At 42.3% G+C, this 15921-nt stretch overlaps 1 protein-coding gene and 1 long non-coding RNA gene across 2 annotated transcripts in view; one reads left to right on the plus strand and one right to left on the minus strand.

The window, feature by feature from the left end:
- Nucleotides 1-243: 243 nt before the first annotated feature.
- The window catches only part of EFNB2 (ephrin B2), a 45929-nt gene continuing 30251 nt past the window's right edge, over nucleotides 244-15921 (minus strand). The window contains exons 3-5 of the mRNA XM_060128946.1: nucleotides 6511-6603; nucleotides 5671-5784; nucleotides 244-3937 (exon numbers count right to left, since the gene is read on the minus strand). Coding sequence (XP_059984929.1) covers nucleotides 3549-3937; nucleotides 5671-5784; nucleotides 6511-6603 — 596 coding nt within the window. The 3' untranslated portion in view covers nucleotides 244-3548. The remainder of the gene's footprint in view (nucleotides 3938-5670; nucleotides 5785-6510; nucleotides 6604-15921) is intronic.
- Nucleotides 7089-10674, plus strand: LOC132508628 (uncharacterized). The gene is made up of 2 exons (XR_009536708.1): nucleotides 7089-7350; nucleotides 10134-10674. It is a non-coding gene; the product is annotated as an uncharacterized LOC132508628 (long non-coding RNA).

The following is a 15921-nucleotide window of genomic DNA, read 5'->3' on the forward strand; positions in this document are numbered from 1 at the left end:
TGCTAAAACGTGAGTTCAAAAGATTTATGGGGAAACCAGTGGGCTCATGCTGCAACGCCGCAAGATTAACCTTCGCGTGTGTGCACGGCCTGATTTGAAAAATGGGCATACACGTGCCCGTGGGCAGAAGGGTCTTGATAACTGTAATCACAGAGAAACAGAGGAGGCAAATTAAAATAACAAACGAAAAAGAAAGAAAAAGGAAAAGAAAACAAGAAGGAAAGGAAAATACTTTGAAGGCGCTTTTTCCATAGGAAAAAAGTATTTTATTTTTTTAAGAACAAATTCAGTTTGAAACAGATTTGGAATGTGACTTCACGGATTTCATCTTCGGGGGGCTAACTGCAATGTGGAACTAAAGCAGATCAAAAACTTATGACAGGCTATCAAAATAAAACAAAGAAAAGAAAAAATATTTATAACTCAAGCATAATACTGCGTTACTTACAAATTGGACAACGAAATTTTAAATAAATATTCATGGTACATAATTACGGCACAAATATGCAGCAATTTGGCAACCTTTTATACCATTTTGTTTCCTCATTACAGTGCAAAGGGGAATGACACTGCCGTTTAACAAGCTGTAGCTAAATACATTGCAAAATTCAGATTTTATACAAAACATCTTGCTTAGACTTTATAAAAAACCAACATTGCTCTATGTACACAATCTGGGTAAGAAAAGCCATTTCTGTCTTGTTTTCATGTGTATTTTTATTAAAAAGGTGAATAAGGCTACTGTAACACCCCAAATCCATATACAGTAAAATCTGAACCTATTTACAGCATCTTCACTTAAACATTATGGTGCAAATTCCAAAGTCGGATGACTAGGGATGAGAATACAAGGAAGGCATTTACAGTAACTTTCCAAAGCTGAACCAACTTCAAATAAAGGGACAGTTGGTAGATTGTCATATTCTGCACCACACACAAAACAGACGCACAGAACACTGGTCAATTGCTTGCAGGTAACTCTTCAACAATTCATCTGATTTTTCACAGTTTAGCATATACCCAAAATGTAGCCAACTGATGATACACACCTTTGATTTCATTAAAATCAGACTATTTCCCATTTTTCCCCCTTCTTGCCCCTCTCCCCCATCCTAAAGGTAATTTTTGATGGCTCACAAGAAAATCTTGTATGAATGCACGTACAGGAGAGGTTAGGGTGATGGAAAGAATTACATATGTACTGTGGCCGATCACCATGGCAACCTTCCACAGAAATATGATATAGATATATATAATATATATTGTAGATATATATTATACATATATATACACATGTATACCACACACCCACTCACGCATACACACACGCACTTTGGACCAACATCATTTTCAGGTTCAGGAAATAGAGAAGAATTTCTGTGACAACTCATTTTTGCAGGTATTCACTGGAGGTTTGAGAACCTTAAAATGCTGTTGCTACGTTTATTCTTTTCTCCCAATTCAGAAAGCAAAGTGTTACCATAGTAACAGGACTATGTTAAAAGATGTCTATTTTGCATAGCACATAAAAAGTAGGTTTCCTGTTTACTCACTTCTTTTCCCAGAAGGGAGGGGGAGAGGGGAGGGGGAGAGAGGAAGGAAGGGGGTCAGGCTGAACTTTCAGCTGAAACCCCCTCGATGTGACCCGGTGGATTCTAGCGAACACTTCAGCCCACAGGGCAAAGGGAAAACACAGCACAGAAAATAAATGCCGGCACGTCTTGTCATTGTCGAAAACGATGCAGTAACACCGATTTCCTGGTATTTGGGGCTTGCATTTCCTAATCTACGGTGACGCAAGATGCCTTCAGAGGACTGGGTTATTTTTGTGTTTGCTCCCATTATTGTTATTTTTGGAGTGATGTTGTTTTTCCCAGAAGTAGCTGTCCAATTTTTTTTTTTTTAAAGCACGGAGCATTGGGACCACTTAATCGCCACAAATGAATTTCCCATCTTCTGGTGTGGATCGTGTGCAATCTTAAAGTATATATTAGTAAAAATCTTTCACTTTATATCCCTTGTGTTCTATATATCTATTATAAATACATCCTACCTTCCTTCTCCCCCTCGACATCATAATTTATTTCGGTCCTCGGGACTCTAAGAGGTTTGCCATGTGTGCCTCACCTTGATACAGGGCCCCAAGCTGTGGCCTCGCTCAGTACCTACCCCTTGGCCCTCGTGGCCGGGACAGCACCGTCATAAACCAAAGTGTCCTAAGGCGCAGTGGGGAGGGGAGCGGCGGGGAAGGGGCATTGGGGGGGCCGGGGAGTCTGACCTACCTTTTATATATGAGAATGCCTTAATAACGTCGATGATGATAGAATTACAGCCTGTGTGACCTTTGGCTTTTAAACTTCTAGGTCAGATTTGGCTCTCTGCTAATCTCCTAAATGCTCTCCCTGTGTTGAATAAAATGTGATAAGTATAGCAGCTGAGTCTGCCTTAAACATTACCCAAAGCAGACCGACGACTTTCCTACAGCTTCACCACTGTACATCCTATTGCCAGTACCACGAGAGTCCTGCCGGTGTCCATCCGTCCCTCCAAGCCTGGCCCTCTACCAACAATGCCCCTTTGTTCCACCCAGCGTAGAGGGACTATTTCTTTTTTTCCTGTGCATTGCTCTTTGATAAGAGTGAATTCCTTCAAATGCACCCTAATCTACCGTGTGTGTCGTTGTGTCTCCTACTTGCCTCTTAAAATCTTAGCAAAACCAAAGTGCTGTGCTATCTAATTGGAGTTTTCCCTCCCAACTCTGCTTCAGAGGTGGCAGAGCTGAACTGCCTTTGCAGACGGCCTTTCCCCCGGCCCTCCCTCCCGTGAACTCCTCACCTTCCCGGGCTGACAGCCTAGTATCTGACTGGAAGGCTCCTTATTAGCAAACAAAATTTCTATCCTTGTATCGCCCATTCGGCGGTAGCTGCTGCAAACAGATGAAGCAGGAGACGCCAAACGTTATTAATGTCTCATTAGTGATACGGAGTGTGGCGTGAGAAGAAATCTCATGTGAAGGCCTGCAGCGCCCTGGATGACAGGAGTGTGTGCAACAGTGAGGACTAAAAGCTAGCGCTCTCCGAGAGCCTCACGCGGCCAGAGTCTGTGCGACAAGACAAGTCCGGGGTGCAGCTCGTGGGGGGGGGGAAGGGCCACGCCCGAGGCGGAGGACGGCCTTTCCAGGCCCAGCAGCCTGGGGGCCCTGGGACACCTGCCCGGGATGCTCCCGCCCACCGACCGCTCTGTCTCCCCTCGGCTCCTGCGGAGGCCCGAACGCCCGTGGTACCCGGAAGAGGAGAGGGGCGGGGCGCGCCTGGTCCCCACACGCATCTTCCACGCGAGTCTTCCAGCTGCCGGGGCGCATCCTTTGTCACCGCGGCCGAAACGCTACAGACTAGTAAGCTGTCCGACTCCACAGGGCTCTCCCGAGAAGGAGTGTCCCCTCTCCCCGCTGTGCGCCAGTCCGTCGCAGACACAGGGGGCCTCGGACCCTCCGCGGGCGGCAGCGGGACAGTAAGTTTGCTCCGGGAAAGCGAAGGCACCGCCGAGGCTCAGACCTTGTAGTAAATGTTCGCCGGGCTCTGCGGCGGCATCTCCTGGACTATGTACACGGGATGCCCGTAGTCCCCGCTGACCTTCTCGTAGTGAGGGCAGAAGACACTGTCCGCAGTCCTCAGCGGGATGATGATGTCGCTGGGCTCCGAGCCGTTGTTGTTGCCGCCGCGCTTGGGCGTGGCCAGCGTGCTGAGCGACAGCGTGGCCGTGTGCTGCGGCGAGTGCTTGCGGTGCCGTCTCCGGTACTTGAGCAACAGGACCACCAGCGTGATGATGATGACGATGAAGATGATGCACCCTGAAGCAATCCCTGCGAATAAGGCCACTTCGGAACCGAGGATATTGTTCCCAGAATGTCCGGCGCTGTTGCCGTCTGTGCTGGAACCTGCAGGGGGTGGGAAAGAGCAGCCGGAAGAGTCACCGCTCTCGCCGGGGCTGGCCGGCTGCTGGCTGGCCAGACACTTCCCTGGCAGCTAGACTGGCAAACCAAGCGCCTCGTTCAATAGCTAAATGCAGGGATAGATTTAGGAGGTTGGGAATTAACAGATACACACTACTATATATAAAAGAGATAACCAACAAGGACCTACTGTAGAGCACCGGGAACTCTACTCAATATTTTGTAATAACTTATAAGGGAAAAGAATCGGAAAAAGAATATATGTGTGTATATATAACTGAATATCTAATATATCTATACATAATCGAATATATATATATATATATATATATAAAAAACTGAATCAGTGTGCCGTACACCTGAAAGTAACACGGCATTGTAAATCAGTTATACTTCAATTTTAAAAAATAGCTAAATGCAAACGGCAGAAGCCAGCCATCGGGGAGATGGGACTCCAGGTGGGACTTTGATGCTGCTCCCAGACCTCATTGCTTCCCTTCTATACATCATCATCCATCAGCTGCGTGGACAGGTTGTGACAGCCATCCCTTGATCTTGCCCCACGTCTTAACCCACGTCAGCCAGCCTGCGGCCACCACCAGGAGGAAGAAGGGAAGTGGCTGATTCTCCAGGTCAGCATCTGCCGCCCAGGCCATGCTGTTCTCGTGCCCTCTCTGGCTACCGTGGCTTCACGGGAATATCCAAACCGCCTGCCTTTAAAGACAAGCCCTGCCGACGGCTGGCTGGAGAGCTTACAAAGAGGGATGGGGCCTGGGAAAACGTTCAACCCATAACTCGTTTGTATTATTTGATTTACACTTAAAATATATTTGGAAGGCAGCAGAAAACTCTCACACGGAACAGACTGCCAACCCAAATGTTAAGCACTAAAAAATTGCCTGGCATCATTATATTATCCATTTATCAGTTTGTCATAAGAATTTGACACATCTTGTCATTGAAAGTTAGAAATAACAACTTTCCTCTTCGAAGCTTGGAAAGAGATGGAATATTGCTACAGATGCTAAATTCGCACGACTACCAACTAGGCATGCGGATCCCTAATACGGAACTGCTGACGTCTGCTCAGCGACCACCATATAAAAAATTCATTCCCCTGGTAACAAACACATAGCTATTTGTTCAAAGACCGCTAAAAAACCGAAGTTAAACTGCAGTCAATTTTATCCAGTATTCTAAACCTCTGCCAGGAATCCGTTTAATATTTTATTCTACACTGAAAATGTGAAAAAAAATTTTTGATGAAACCACCTGAAAAATGTGGCATTACGCAATATTTTAAGATGTTACCATCCTGAATATAGAAGAGGATCAATCAGGCTCTCTGTGGATTAGATATAACTAGATGAAGCACTGGTACAGTTATATATACATTAACACTGGCTTGAAGCTAGGTTTGCAAACAGCACGATAAAGTGTCAGCCAATGAAAACAGCTTTGATCTGAAAGAGCAGTGCTAATAATTGGCACTTACAGCTGATGAATTCTACTCTTTTGAATGTAAGACTTTTGTGGGAATTAATTATTTTATTCTGGTTGAGTAATGGACAACAACTGACCGAGAGCAAAGATTACTGACTGCGGGAGCTACAAGTTCATCCTCCCGGTGCAGAAGGACTTGGACTCTGTTCTACCCGCTGTGATACGAGCAGTGTGGAACACACAGACCTAGGCACACATGGGTCACGCTGCTATACCTGGATTTGGTTTGACAAAAGGACTTGTTGTTGAACTTCTTCCATTTGTACCAGCTTCAAGTTCTGGCCGTCTTGTTGGATCATTATGCCTGGTTGACCCAGCGGAACTCGCATCTATATGAAAAACAAGCGATTACTTACAGCACAGACATCTGATGGGCTCTAGCTTTAGGAGCTGGATCTATATCTCAAGAGGCACAAATAGAAATGAACATAAGACTCTTTATGCAAAGTACTGTGAGATGCAAGAATATAATTTTCCTTTGAAAACAAAACGGTTCTACTAGTTATTTCAGAGGTTTAGATGGTGAGGCCATCTGTGGAAACCGTAGGGATTCTTGCATTTGGCAGGCAGAGCACTGCAGATGACATTTTAATTTAACTGAGTGAGTTGACTGACTACTATCCCAATTTCTAATTAGAAGGATATTTCTTTCTGCACAAGAGGTCATCTCTGTGTGAAAAGGCTCAGTGAACACAAGTCTTCTGTAGTCAAGATGCAGAAACGGGCAAAATGGCAGAAGCTTACTTTGTATTCTGGATATTTTAATGGTGAACCAAAGAGGTGTTTTGCTTTTAAGAAGGAAAAATGTATCTGTAGATACAGACATGGCAATAGACATTGTACCTGGCTGACCTCAACTTTTCCAAGTATCTCCAGTAAAAGAAGTGGGTTGCAACAACTTGAGGAAATCTGTCAGTGGCTCAAGGTGCAGAGAAAAGTTTACTTTGGAAACTAAACTGCAGAGTGAGTGAGGGCGCGTGTGGGCAACGCTGGCGCCATACTAGCTGGGGGCTCGACCAGATCAGTGGCTCCGTGAAGCAGCAGACGGTCTTTACCTTGTCCAACTTTCATGAGGATCTTCATGGCTCTTGTCTGGCACACCCCTCCCTCCTGGTTATCCAGGCCCTCCAAAGACCCATTTGATGTAGCTGATTAAAAATAAAATGGACAAAACAAAAAAATAAAGAAAAAATCAGGAAATCAATAAGCCAAGTTTACATGAACATGAAATGTCTGAAAACAATTTGGAAAATAAGAATTCACCCTTAGTCACAAGTTTTCTTAAAGTATGGGATGCTGAAAGGCAAAACGAAAAAAATAAAGAAATAAAGAAAGATGGATATCGTCCACACTGCCGCACGTATGACCTCTGGTTTCCAATGTACTTAAGTGCCTTCTCCTCCCTTTATAATTAACGGATTTTGTCTGATTCTACAGATAAAAGGGACAGCATCTTCCAAAAACCTGACTATTTTGGAGTTAACCTCCTAAAAGCAGAATAGTAAATACGGTAATTTCAAAACGTGGTAATCATCACACAGCACCTGCTTCCTCTACTATAGATTTCCTGCCTCAAGAACAATTACCTTGATGCTCCCTGTTTGTCAAGCATCCAACTTCTATAAACACTTGGAGAGGAGACTCCCACGCCCCTTTTCTTTCCTCAGCTTTGCTTGAGCTTAAAAGGTTGTACTAGAATGCAAGTCTTCCAATTCTGGAGTTTTCCTCCATCATTTTGTACTCGACCCGAAAGAACGGATGTGTTATTACCACCACCATCGACCTTGGTCAAACTCTTCAACCGAGCTCCCTGGTGCAGAAGAACTCTGAATGCACAGAGGGACTCACAGGTGCCCACTGCTCTCTGAGGGGCCTGGGACGGCTCAGGACCTAAGGTGAGGACTTGGTTCAGGTCCACCAGCTTGATGCCCTTCCCACCGCGAGAAGGAGGAGGAAAGACAGAACATTTGACCATTTTCGGTGTCTGTTTTTTACCAACAGCCTATGCCCTACTCTGTTTCAACCCATTGTTCTATCTCTTTAGGATGGTGAGTTCTCTGAAGAGCGCTGTAACTAAAGCTGTAAAAAGATAGGCTGCCAGGTACCTTGCTGAGGGACAGGATTTAAATTACAGGTCAAGTTCCAGAAGAGAAAAGGAGGTGGGGAGTGAGACGTTTTCATTCCTCCACAGTTCAAGGGGCAGGGAACGTAAATGTTTCATAAACAATTCTGCCAGGTAAATCCTTCTCTACTTTAATTATCAAAGTTTTGTCAACTAACTCTATACTTTTAAAAGCACTGAAAAAGGGACAGATTTCCTGAAAAAAATTCATCCAAAGACATTCTTTTAATGGGCTGTTTGTTTTCCAAATGGTGGGGCAGCAGACAAGTTGGACAAGCATGCATGGAAATATGCATGCTGTGGGTAATTATCTTGGCTGGAAAACAAGGCCAGGATTGACTTGTCTTTGTGTTCTCAAGTTAGCGACTTTTACTTTCTCTGTTTTCCTTAATAATAATCGCTGCCTCTTGTGTGCAAAAATATCTCTTTGCTTATCTGAGTGTTTCCTTAAAGTCCAGCCTCACAATCATATCTCACTCTTCTTCTATTGCTGACACAGAGTTTCTCCTGGGAAACTGGGCAAAAGTTGCCATCAGTTTTTTGTTTTTTAGGGTGAAAAGTAGATAGTATCCTCTTGTAGATTGTTGAGAAAATGTGTGGCAGATAAATTAGAACAAATACCTAAGAACTAACTCCGCATGCTTCTGCGACTCTTAAAAAAATATCTTTTTTTTCCCCCATTTTCTCCATCTTCTTTCCCTTTTGTTTCTTCCAAACATGTACCTAAATTTCAAAGTATCCTTTCCTCCTAAAGGCTTAGAACAGTATGGATATCTACAAGCAGGCACTCTTTCTGGCCAATTTCAGAGCAGTGCTATGATCTTCACTTATTCACAGTTTTCTCATCTGATCTTTCTCAAGATGTAGGATATGCTTTTATATAGAAAGAAACAGTGGAAAGCTGATGTCTTTATTTGGCTGACAGTTTCAAAGGTTTAGTTTACTTAATTCAAGTGGAATCTCCATGTTTTCTAATTAATATACACATAAATGCACCCCAATGCAAAGTTCAATGCCTAAGTTTTTCTTGCTAAAAGTTTAACACTAAGTTAACAAATGATAAAAATAAGATCTGAAGGGTGGTACCCAGAAAGAAAAAAGGTGTGTGTGGGGAGGAATATAGATTTACTGAATATTTATTTTAACCTTGAGATAAAAAGGTAAAAGGTTCAGGTCTAAAAGAAAAAAATAAAGGAATATGAGAAAGGACAGACAAGGCATAGCAGAGAACAGTCCCTGGTAAACAGAATTCAGAACTGCATCTGCAGAGGCAGAAACTACAGATGACTTCTGCTTTGTCAGTCTGGAAGTGCAAGAGGTGCACATAATCTGAGTGGCGTTTTCTTTTGATTTTAATGTGTAGGTCAGTGCCTTTTCTGAATACCAATGCCTTCGTGGAGAGCTCCCTTTTGTTTACTCAAAGTGATATCTGAAGAACTCCCAAATGTAAAGAACTCCAAAAGCATTCAAATTAAACTGCAATCTATAATTTAACATCCACAAACTATACATGGTAGGAAGAAAACTGGGTAGTGTGAGATGAAACGGCTTTGCATCTTTCACAGTGGAAACTTTTTTTATGCCTGGGGGAGGAAAAAACCCCTCAAGCCCTGGAGGTGCACAGAAGGCACCTGAAAATGCTGCCTTTGCTGAGTTCTTGGAGGCCGAGGCCACTGCTGGGATGGGGGAGGATGAGGGGAGAAGGGGGAGGGCAGGCCAAGAGGCAGAACTTTGGGAGTGAGGAGGGCTCTTCTGCTGCATTCTGGGCTCTGCATCTTTCCCCTTTAAGTCAGCTTGGAAGGTGCAAAGGCTACTGGAAGATACTGAAAAATTCATTCCTAACATCAAAACAGCATTCCCAATACTTGGCTGCTTAAAGGGGGGCTAAACTTTAAAATTCAGAGGAAATTCCCTGGCGGTCCAGTGCTTAGGACTCGGCGCTCTCACTGCTGGGGCCTGGGGTTCGATCCCTGGCTGGGGAACTAAGATCCCCGAAAGCCGAGTGGTGCAGCCCCCCCACCCCCAAAAAATACGGTTAGATGCTCCGCCAGGGAAGATTTTTGCCCCAAGTTAGGTATGATGTAAGCAGTCAGGGAAAAGCCTGGTTTTTGTTTTTGCTTTTTTTAAACATCTTTCTTGGAGTATAATTGCTTTACAATGGTGTGTTAGTTTCTGCTGTATAACAAAGTTTATCAGCTATACATATACATACATCCCCATATCTCCTCCCTCTTGTGTCTCTCTCCCACCCTACCCATCCCACCCCTCTAGGTGGTCACAGAGCACCCAGCTGATCTCCCTGTGCCATGAGGCTGCTTCCCACTAGCTATCTATTTTACGTTTGGTAGTGTATATGTGTCCATGCCACTCTCTCACTTCATCCCAGCTTACCCCTCCCCCTCCCCATGTCCTCAAGTCCATTCTCTACGTCTGCGTCTTTATTCCTGTCCTGCCCCTAGGTTCATCAGAACCTTTTTTTTTTTAGATTCCATATATATGTGTTAGCGTACAGTATTTTTTTTTTCTCTTTCTGACTTACTTCACTCTGTATGACAGGCTCTAGGTCCATCCACCTCACTACAGATAACTTGATTTCGGAAAACCCTGTTTCAAGATGTGAGCACCAACGGAAACTTCAGAAGGTCAACTTCATAGCAAGTTCAATTATAAAATAACTCAGAGTAACTTCAACTTACTTTATATTTGATCTCCTAGTAAAAATTAATGTCTCTTCCCCACGATCTGCTTAACATGGAGAGTAGAGAGCGTGGGCCTAACGCTAGAGCTGCCTGCCCACCTCACCACCTTGAGAAATGGCGCAGCTCAAAGTCTTCTGTCCTCATGGCGCCTCTTTACTGGCAGCGAATTCTGCAATAAAGCCTCAAGATTAATATTCTGATTTCTGCTGCAACAGCCAGTCACCAAGAAGCTTTAAAAGCCTTAGTGGCTGACTTTGAAATACAACAAGAAATTGCTAATGCTTGGGAACAAAATCTACCTCCATTTCAGGAGACGGTTTTGCAATTATTCTTATTGTTGATTTGAATGTATTGGGAATTTTTAACTTGGAGAAAGTAAAAACAAACGGTTAACCTCATTATACTTAGCTTTCCTTTGCGTCTCTCTAGCAGCATCATCTAATGCCACCACAATCACAGTATTACTGTACTAACTGTATGAAACTGCATTTACTCATTTAGAGATAGAAAAACTAACACTGTTATATCTAAGCTTTTAGTGCCGGGCCTTTTTTTTCCCTTGGCCCAGGGAAAAAATAGACTTTATAAAATTAAAAATTACTAGAAAAGTATATCTAGTTAGAAAAGAGGTTTAATAAAGATACATGGGCATTTTATAGCGTGCTTTTAAAAGCTTTTGCTTCAGGGATCTAACTGCATGTAGTGAGTGCACTGAAATCACTAGATTGTTCCCCCAGGGCCTGATTTTAAGTGGGTGGAGATCATCGCTCAGCAAAAAGTACCCTGAGTTCACAATGCCTAAAAGTTCTCTTCACATCCGAAAACTACTCTGCCAACATCCGGGCGTTCCCATTTATTTGCACACGAACTTATCTACAGTGTGCTGGTTATCTGAGTAGAAAAAAGAAGAACCAGTGGGCAAAGCAGACTGAAAGGGCAGGAATATTTCTGGCTGTGTTTTTTAGACTGTGCCCACGGAGAGGAAGTCCTATCGCATTTTAATGCGTCTTCATTTGGTTGTTACTGCTCTGCACACCAGGAAGGGTAAGCTGCTGCCTTGGATCTTGGCTGTTTTTATTTCAGTCTATCACTTCAGTAGTCAGATGGAGAATTAACTGCTGGATGTGTGCCGAAACATGGGTCCCATGCACAAAGAGGTTAGGAATGAGGGCAGCAGAAAAAAATTCTACAGAGTAAATGCATCCCTATGAAGGAATATTCTTAGGTTATCATGGAAAGAATGAAACATCAAAATATACTATTGAGGACATTTTATACTATTTTACTTATTTGTTTATTTATTTATTTGGCTGTGTGACACGGCATGTGGGATCTTAGCTCCCCGACCAGGGATCAAACCCGCACCCCCTGCGTTGGAAGTGTGGAGTCTTAACCACTGGACCGCCAGGGAAGTCGCTATACTAAATGTGGCTTACTGGGATGGGGCTGGGATGGGGTGGGGGGTTGATGGACACTCCAAAGCAAATAGTTTTTATGAACTTCATCAAAGAGGTCCACCAAAGAGACACAGATAATAAGCATACAGGGTCAGGAAAATGAGAGTTCAATTTTTTAGTAAGAATGAAAACTTTGTGTTCATATAAACTGCACATGACAAAATTTACTCTTATTTGATTACAAAACAAAAAGCATTTTATGAAAATCCTCTATCATCTTCTTGGCACTATTCTTGTCCATCATGTCATCATACGCTGGCCCTGCTAATTCTGATTCCTTAGGGCAGCCTTTCAACATATCAGTATCCTGAAACTCAACTCAAGAACTAGAAGAACTAGATGCCTATTACCTGGCAAACTTAGGAAATAAAAGAAGCAGAACCAAGTGAGAAACGTGAAAAGTAAAGCCATGACATTAAAATAAATATGACACATAAACTAGGTTACTGTTTTCTTCTAGCAGGGCTGACAAATTTTTGAGTGTCTAAAAACAAAAAATTAACTGAGGTATGTAAGTTGAAAACCAGAAGGCTGATAAAAATATAACTACCTAATGTGAATATACAACTCAGGAAGCTAAGATCTACCCTACTTCACACCCTGACACGAATTCAAATTCAAAATATATGATGCACATTCAAAAAATGTACTAAAGAGACAGGAATTCAATTTCTAGAACTCAGTGTAGTTCAATGCCTTGGGTATCACGGTTATCCTTTAAGATACCAACTTAGAAGAAAACTTCTAACCATGGAAATGACAACAACCCCTGACTGCCAAAAATAAATGCCCTTTTCTTTAATTAATAAAAACTTCTGAAGCAAAAACATCTGTATAATGTGCCGAAAGGACGATGAAAAAAATCACTTCTTCTAACTTCTTCCTTTTTATATGCTTTTCTCTGTGGATTTATAGTCAAAGAAATGAGAATATACCACCATGATTTTCCAAAGGCCTCACTATTTTGCTTGGTGTAATATCAAAAAAAGTTCAGCAGTATTTCAACACATATGGCAGTTTATCCCAGAATGCCTGATCTTAGCGTAAAAGTTTTATAGATTCTTAAAATGGCCTCGATTTGACAAAAGAAAAATACAAAGGAAGTTACAGGATGTGTGTGTTTTTCACCCAAGGAAACAGTGTTCCAGAACAATGGGATGAATCACCTGAACTAAACCCACATCATTCTGGTTGTGTTTTGAAATTTGAAAGCAGTAAGTCAGGCATTAAGAGGTAACAACTAGCTTAGCCCCAGTGACTTCTTTACAGCACAATTAAGTAGTTTCTCCACTAGACAGAACGATGTGGAAAAATGAGTTAAAAAACCAGAGTCACAATTTAGCCCATCCTCCCATATTAAAATATGAGTAAAGATACCAAGTATCCCGTGTAAATGGATGTTCTCGAATAAAATGGTATAATTTTATTTCCTCAATGTTAAATGTTCACCATGAGCAATGATAGGATATTTTACTGACAGCTTAGAAATGAGAGTTTTGAGAAATGTAACCTTGAAACACTTTTGTAAACTGCTTTTGTTTCTGTATTCACTGAAAGATTGGATGACATATTACTTTGCCACCTTCACTCTTTTGGGAAGAGGGAAGATACAAAGATACAAAGAACTGAGTCTAAAGGTGCCAATATATGTTAGTATATTTCCTATCTCCCGTGTTATGCGAGACTTGGACGTTGAGGGAGGTCAGCCTATAGAGAGAACGGTAGTAAACACCATCCCTAGAACATAAGAAATTCCATCACAGCTTACTCATTAAACCTCTTCACCATTAAGAAGTGTATACAAAAATTAAGGTAGTGACAATCACTGAAGATGCTAAGAGCCATAGTCATCTTTGACGAGACAGTCCTGAAAAGCCACTGACTATATACAACCAGAGTGGAAAAGAACAGGTGGTAAATGTGAGTGTGCAAGTATGTGCACACATAGCAGGGATATGTCAGTGACAGAAATACCTTCCAGGCTCAGTGGGTGCTCTGACACTTTCCTGAGAAAGATCAAATAGGCCTGGTAATAAATCACCTGGCCCCTCTTTTTACAAGAGGCATGCTTAAACACACGAGATCATTTATGAGTGGCTTACTTTCTTTCCCCTCAAAATATTGCTTGCAACACCTTGATGTCTTGATTTTTCATAAATTCTGTTGCGGGAAAACATCCTTTTCTGAGTCCAAAATTTTATTGCTACAAGTTATGATGATTTATGCAGGTAGAATCTCTCATTAGGCAAGAAAAATTTTCAACAAGATTTCATTAAAAAACTTTACATCTAGCGTGCTTTCAGGGAGTTAATCTTAGTGTCACAATGATTCAGAATGAATTGTGAGAATGTGATAGTCAATGGTTAAAGCATAATTTACCTTTATACATGAGAGTCAACCTTAATATGGGCTGAAACCTACTAAGGAAGAAGAATCATGTTTTAAAAATAGGGGGCCAGATGACCACTTCAATATAATGACCAAACTCACGTTAAAAAAAAAAAAGAATGATGTCAGAGTTCTAAAGATAAAACATAATTCCCTATTGTCTATATTAGCTTTACTTAAGCATTCTGATTTTTTTTTAAATATGAGACTTCCTGGTCAAGAGATAGTGATAACATCTAATAAAAATATTCTGAGCCATGAAAAAACATGTGTTTGCATGAATTATTTCTAGCACACAATTTCTAGCCCATCCCGAGTTTTTGACGGTCTTCATCATTGACATATCTTTGTGGAGATGTGGAAATGTCTAGAGAGCGAAGGGTCAGAGTGAAAAGTTCACAGTGGGGAGGGCACACATCCCAGAAGCCTCGTGCTCAGTCTGCTGTCACTAATCGCCTGCAATGATATTAATGACCCAGTAATTGGGAGACCGCGGCACTGAAGTGGAAAACCTCCATCTGAGGCAGAGTTCACCTCTGGGTGGTAGGGCTTCACCAGTGACTGAATTAATGTTTGCTGACAGCTTAGAACATAACACTGTAGATGAGAAAATGCACCACTCTGATGGCATAATAGCTTAGATGGACATGATGTTATTTGCTTTGACCATCTAGAGACCAGTGGTAACCCCAGTAAAGTGCCCTGTCTGAATTTGCCCTACACATGAACCTAATTCCGTTCAGGGGATGTGTTCTATGCTCCAAGAAGCCAGAGCAATTTTCCACATGTTTGCTTCAATAAAAGAATACCTTCATCTCCTGGTTTAACATCAGGAACAAGGAAACTGGGTTACTCCACTAATGCAGAAAGCCATTTGCAAAGCAGGACTGTCTTTTAGCAACACACAGCCTAGCTCCTCTGTGAAGTGATCAGTTACGCTCCTGACAGAGGTTCTGCCTGTCCATCCATCTGCCCATCCATCCATCTATACATTTATCCACTCATCCATCCATCCACCCATCTACCCATGCATCCATCCCTCCCTCCCTCCTTCCATCCATCCACCTGTCCACTCATCCACCCATCCACCCATCCATCCACACAAACTGTAGCACTTGTATACTTGGCTAAGGAAATTTGAAGTTTCTTACTACCTCTTTTGTACATTTGAGAGATTTTTATTATTTTTAATTTTACTATTTAGCCACTTCCCATTGAGGGGCTCAAAGTACATTTGACCCTTGAACAACATGGGGGTTAGGGGCACCAACCCCTACCTAGTCGAAAATCCGAGTACAATTTATAGTCAGCCCTCCGTACCCGCAGTTATTCCATATCCACGATTCAACCAACAGCAGACAGTGCAGTGCTGGAGGATTTACTACTGAAAATAATCTGCATGTAGGTGGACCCAAGCAGCTCAAACTTGTGTTGTTCAAGGGTCAACTGTACTCGATAAAACACAAAGCACAGTCTTATTGACGAAATGGAACTGATTGATAGTAGCTCTAAAAAGAAAAAAGAAAATTCAGGGGACTCGACAAATTTCTATTACAACCACCATTAACCAATGGCCCTTTCTCCTTTCCTACTGCTCTGTAGAATTTTTTAGGTCAACTTTGGGGCCCATGACTGAAGTTAGTTATACGTTACAACAAAGGACAGGGCCTCTGGCCCAACACGTCTGATACAAACACAGAGTTGTCTGATATCCAGTTCGAGTAGCATCCTTGCATTGCTACGTATGCACTATGTATGTACATATGCTCTCTTTACTGTCACTATGTATGTGACGTGTAT

This window comes from Lagenorhynchus albirostris, chromosome 18, assembly GCF_949774975.1.
Source record: "Lagenorhynchus albirostris chromosome 18, mLagAlb1.1, whole genome shotgun sequence".
In the NCBI taxonomy this organism is placed as follows: domain Eukaryota; kingdom Metazoa; phylum Chordata; class Mammalia; order Artiodactyla; family Delphinidae; genus Lagenorhynchus; species Lagenorhynchus albirostris.